This window comes from Phalaenopsis equestris, unplaced genomic scaffold, assembly GCF_001263595.1.
Source record: "Phalaenopsis equestris unplaced genomic scaffold, ASM126359v1 Scaffold000002, whole genome shotgun sequence".
NCBI lineage: Eukaryota > Viridiplantae > Streptophyta > Magnoliopsida > Asparagales > Orchidaceae > Phalaenopsis > Phalaenopsis equestris.
The window spans coordinates 76,397,355-76,401,937 of record NW_018164444.1 but is presented as its reverse complement, the minus strand read 5'-3'; the positions used below and the strand labels follow the sequence as shown (position 1 = coordinate 76,401,937).

Genomic DNA, 4,583 nt, shown 5'->3' with positions numbered 1-4,583 from the left:
AAAAAAAAATTAAATAAAAATGCAATGAATAATTAATTAAAAAAAACTAGTAAAACTTTTGAACTTCAAAATTTCAGCAAGCAATTGAATTTTTCAGCATTTACATGCATAGCACAGCAAAACCTTCATGAAAAATTGTACTAATTACCACTTTTTAACTATCAAATTCACATTTTTCATGCATAGGTGAATTGATGTGGGTGTAAATATCAAAGTTTAGGTTGTAAGATATGTAAATCCATAATAATTGAGTGTTGTGTATGTAAATTTTCCTTGAATTTTTATATTTTTATTGAAGTTCTATTTGTTATAGATCAGAATTAGGAATCCAGCAACATTAATAACTAAATACTTAAGAAGAAAAAAAGATAAAGAAAATAAATCACCAAAAGGAAAAGTATCTACATCATATCAACTGAATGAAGTTGCAGATCATATCAAATCACATAAATAACCCCAACACCCATAAAATCATGTCAAATAAAAACTTTATGTTTCATACATACAGCCTACTTCCTATATATTTGCATATCGACCATCTACATTTTATGTTTCACATTTATACCACCAAAATCTTTCATATCACATAAAAATATTCCCATTTAAACTTTTAAAATAATGAAATACATTTTTTCATCCGCAGGTGAGATGGCATGCTTGTAAAAAATTAATTTTAGGTGTTTTGATCTGTAAATACGTAAGAAATGAGTTGTACTTGCGTAAATCTTTCAAAAATCAAATTAATAAAGAAAACATCCCTCTCCCATAAGTAAAATCCAATATAGCTAAACTTAAAATCTGTAAAATAATTTAAAAAGAACTAGACATTAATTTACTCAACTTAGGATTAGATTGACATCAACCTGACATTCCTCAAACAAGATGCATGATTTATATGAAAATAAGTATATAAAAATAGTTATTGCTTACTGATGGGAACAACATAAATTATGAGTGCATTTCAACGATGTTGTACAAATTGTTGTACAATGTGTACAACAATGATGTCCATGAAGTCCGGATGCATCACGACTCCAACTCTGCATGTAATATTCTCTCATAAATTACACAACTACACATAAAAAAAACAGCAGTTGTTGGAAAAGAATTAAATGGTAATTTATGGTTACCAAAATTCATTGTTTCAGTTCTTGTCATTTGCTGCCAGAGTCCTGAATACTGGTGAGCACCATGTTGATGCTTATTCTACAATCCACCAATTAGAGCCTGAAAACTCTTTATAGCGCTCCATCAACTCTGGATGACAGCCCATGATTGATAAAAGATTTACGGAGGGAGGAGGATCTGGTAATTCCCGGAGTTTGCAGGCTTCACCGATATCAATGCAAGTGAGAGAATAAAGATTAGATATGCATGAAGGCAAGCAATCCAATTGATCAAGCTTCTTTAGACGGAGGGTAGACAAAGAGGGTGGGAGGTCTGGCAGTGATTTGAGGTTGGGAATGCTTTCTAGGGATAGATACTCAAGGGATGAGACGTCCAACAAAGAAGATGGGAGGCACTGCAACGATTCGAGATTTTCAAGCTCTAATTTTATGAGACTGGTGGGGATCTTCGGTGGGAGCAGTTGGAGTTGAGGAACCATTTTAATATGTAGAGTTTCAAGTGAAGAGTTGGGCAAAGAAATTGGCAGCCACCGCAATGATTTGAGATATTGAAGAGTTAGACATTTCAGAGCGGCGGGCATTTCAGGCAGCAGCCGGAGCAGAGGAACATTTTCCACACGTAAAATCTCAAGTGAAGAGTCAACCCTAAATGATGGAAGACTCTGCAATGACTCCAGATATTCAAGCGTTAGATGTTTCAGAGAAGCAGGGATTTCAGGTAGCAGCCGGAGCTGAAGAACATCTTTCACATGTAGAATTTTAAGTGAAGATTTGGAAAAAGAAAATGACAAGTGTTGTAATGATTCTAGATGTTTAATCTCTAAGTGTTCGAGAGAGGCGGGGATTTCAGGCAGCAGTCGAAGCAGAGGAACTTTTTTAACATGTAAAATCTTAAGTGAAGAGTCACCCTTAAATGATGGAAGACTCTGCAATGATTCGAGTCTTTCAAGCCATAATTGTTCCAGGGAGGCAGGGATGTTAGGCAGTTGCCGGAGAGGAGCATCTATCACATGTAGAGTCTTAAGTGAAGAGTCGTCCCTAAAACATGGAAGATGCATCAACAATTCAAGTTCTTCAAGCTTTAAATTTTTCAGAGAGGCCGGGATGCTAGGCAGTTGCTGGAGCTTAGGGGCATGTATCACATATAGAATCTTAAGTGAAGAGACGTTCCTAAAAGATGGAAGATCTTGCAATGATTCGAGTTGTTGAAGCCTTAATTGTTTCAGAGAGGCCGGGAAGTTCGGCAGCCTTTGAAGCTTGGGAACATCTATCATTTGTAAAATCTCAAGTGAAGAGACGTCCCTAAAAGATGGAAGATCCTGCAATGATTCAAGTTTTTGAAGCCTTAATTGTTTCAGAGAGGCGGGGATGTACGACACCCTCTGGAGCTTGGGAACATCTATCATATGTAAAATCTCAAGTGAAGAGAAATAAGTGAGAGACTCAAGATTTTGAAGCCTTTCCAAGTTCAACTCACAGAGGTAACTAACTTTCTGAAACCACTGCTCAGCCCCATATGGAAATGAAATCATCGGACAATCACTAATTGTCAACAAGTTAATGGACTCAGTACTTCTCAATGGCTCCATCATCAACACGGATGGATCATTTATAACTTCTGCACTCAATCTGAGCTCGTAGCTCGAAGCCATATCTCTTGAGAAATACTTTAAATTGCCGCAATTTTGAATTATAATGTTGCAACAGCTGTTGTTATCCTTTAGAAAGTCAAAAGATTTCCACGGAATGTTATCTAACTCCAATCTCTTGAGCTTAGGAGGTAAATAGGACAACTCCTGCAACTTTGGGCAGTCCTTGAGGTAAAGTTTATTTAAGCAAGGAAACAAACAGTTATCTATTGTTGCTTCTACATCAAACCATACCTCCAATACTTGAAAATTTTCAATATGTAGCAACTCCAGTGATTGAAGGGTACAAACCTTTTATCATGATGAAATTTATTATCAAGCAGCTCTATTTTTGGCATGTTATGAAGGTAAAGATACTTGAGACGAGGAAGCTGCCCAAAAGGTGGAAGAATTTCCCAGTTCAAACACTTATCCAGTCTGATATATTCTACATTAAAGATCGAATTGTCTTTGTTCAACCATAATGTACACCCTGCACCCATGTATGCATGCATCAACAATTCCTTTATGTCGTTGGGTGGTTCAAGTTTTTCAAGCACCACCACTTCTGAGTCTGAATCTGGTTCCACTTTTCTTGATGTCCACTTTTCTTGATGTTCTACTATTCTTATCTATTTGAAGGTTTGTAAGCAGATGTTCAAAGTTGGTGAAGGTGCCACTTTCCTCATCTAAGCGTTCATAGAAACCCCATTCAAGTGTGCCACTTCTTTCCTTATCTATGTGGTCATATTCACCCCAATCTAAGGACAAAATTGTGCGGTTTTCCTTATAATCTAATTCATCACTAGGAAAACGAAATTTAGCACTACAGGGACGAAGTCTAGGAAACCTCACTTTTTGTATTCGACAAATGTCATTCGAATGTTTCAGCTCCCAAATCTTATAACCATTCTTAATCCCAACATAAAATCCATCCAATTTTTGAAGTGACTTTAAATTCCTATGTACAAACTTCCCAGGCAATTTTAGGTAACGTAGTTTTGAAAGGTTGCTCATATCTTCTGGGATGAAATCATCAGAAAATGCACATTTAGGTACTGAATTAAAGATAAAAAACTGCAAATGATAAAGATTGCAAAGAGCCTTTGGTAGCAGAGTGATAGGGGTTCTATAAAAATTTAAGTATCTGAGATGTATCAAATTTTTTATTAACTCAGGCACCACTTTCAAATATGGAAAAGACAAGAATAACACACGAATGCTTCTCAATGCTTTGAAACCTTCAGCAAGTACATCCATTAAATTTTCATCTTGACCTTCTCGACAGGTCAAAAAAAGCGAACGTAAATGTTTCAATTTTGTAATCTCTCTCAACGTATCTAGATTTGTAATGTCAACAAATAAGTGTCGAATAGTTTCAGGAATGTCAAAAGACAAATCTTTACTCTCCACAAACCTGAAACATTTTTTCTGAGAAACATCCCGTGCTAGTGCATGTATTAAGTCATGCATCGTATAAAATGTCGAGTTTTTCTTATCAAAAAAAGATATTTTGACCAAAGTATCAAAATACCATCTTCCCATATCTTCGATAGTGTCTCCTGGGTTAGAAGGCGGCTGGACAAAATCCAATGCAATCCACATTCGAACCAAATCATCTTTATCAAATAGATGACCTTGTGGGAATATACCACAGAATGCGAAACAATTTTTTAAAGGATCTGGGAGGATGGAATAGCTCAATCTTAAGACTGTAAGGATTGTATTTTTATCCTGGCAAGGCAGTGATGTTATGCTTTCAATATTTTTATTCAAAACTCTTTGCCAATGCTTACTTTTGCTGCCAACAAAGATATGAGAATATTTA

At 35.8% G+C, this 4,583-nt stretch overlaps 1 protein-coding gene across 1 annotated transcript; it reads right to left on the bottom strand.

Annotated features, from left to right (window-relative positions):
* Positions 1-948: 948 nt before the first annotated feature.
* LOC110024183 (disease resistance protein RPP4-like) lies at positions 949-3,362 on the bottom strand. The gene is made up of 2 exons (XM_020723999.1): positions 1,131-3,362; positions 949-1,040 (listed from the first exon to the last, which is right to left on the bottom strand). The coding sequence occupies exon 1, from the start codon at positions 2,777-2,779 to the stop codon at positions 1,202-1,204; it is 1,578 nt and encodes a 525-aa protein (XP_020579658.1). The 5' UTR covers positions 2,780-3,362; the 3' UTR covers positions 949-1,040; positions 1,131-1,201.
* Between the last annotated feature and the right edge of the window lie 1,221 nt (positions 3,363-4,583).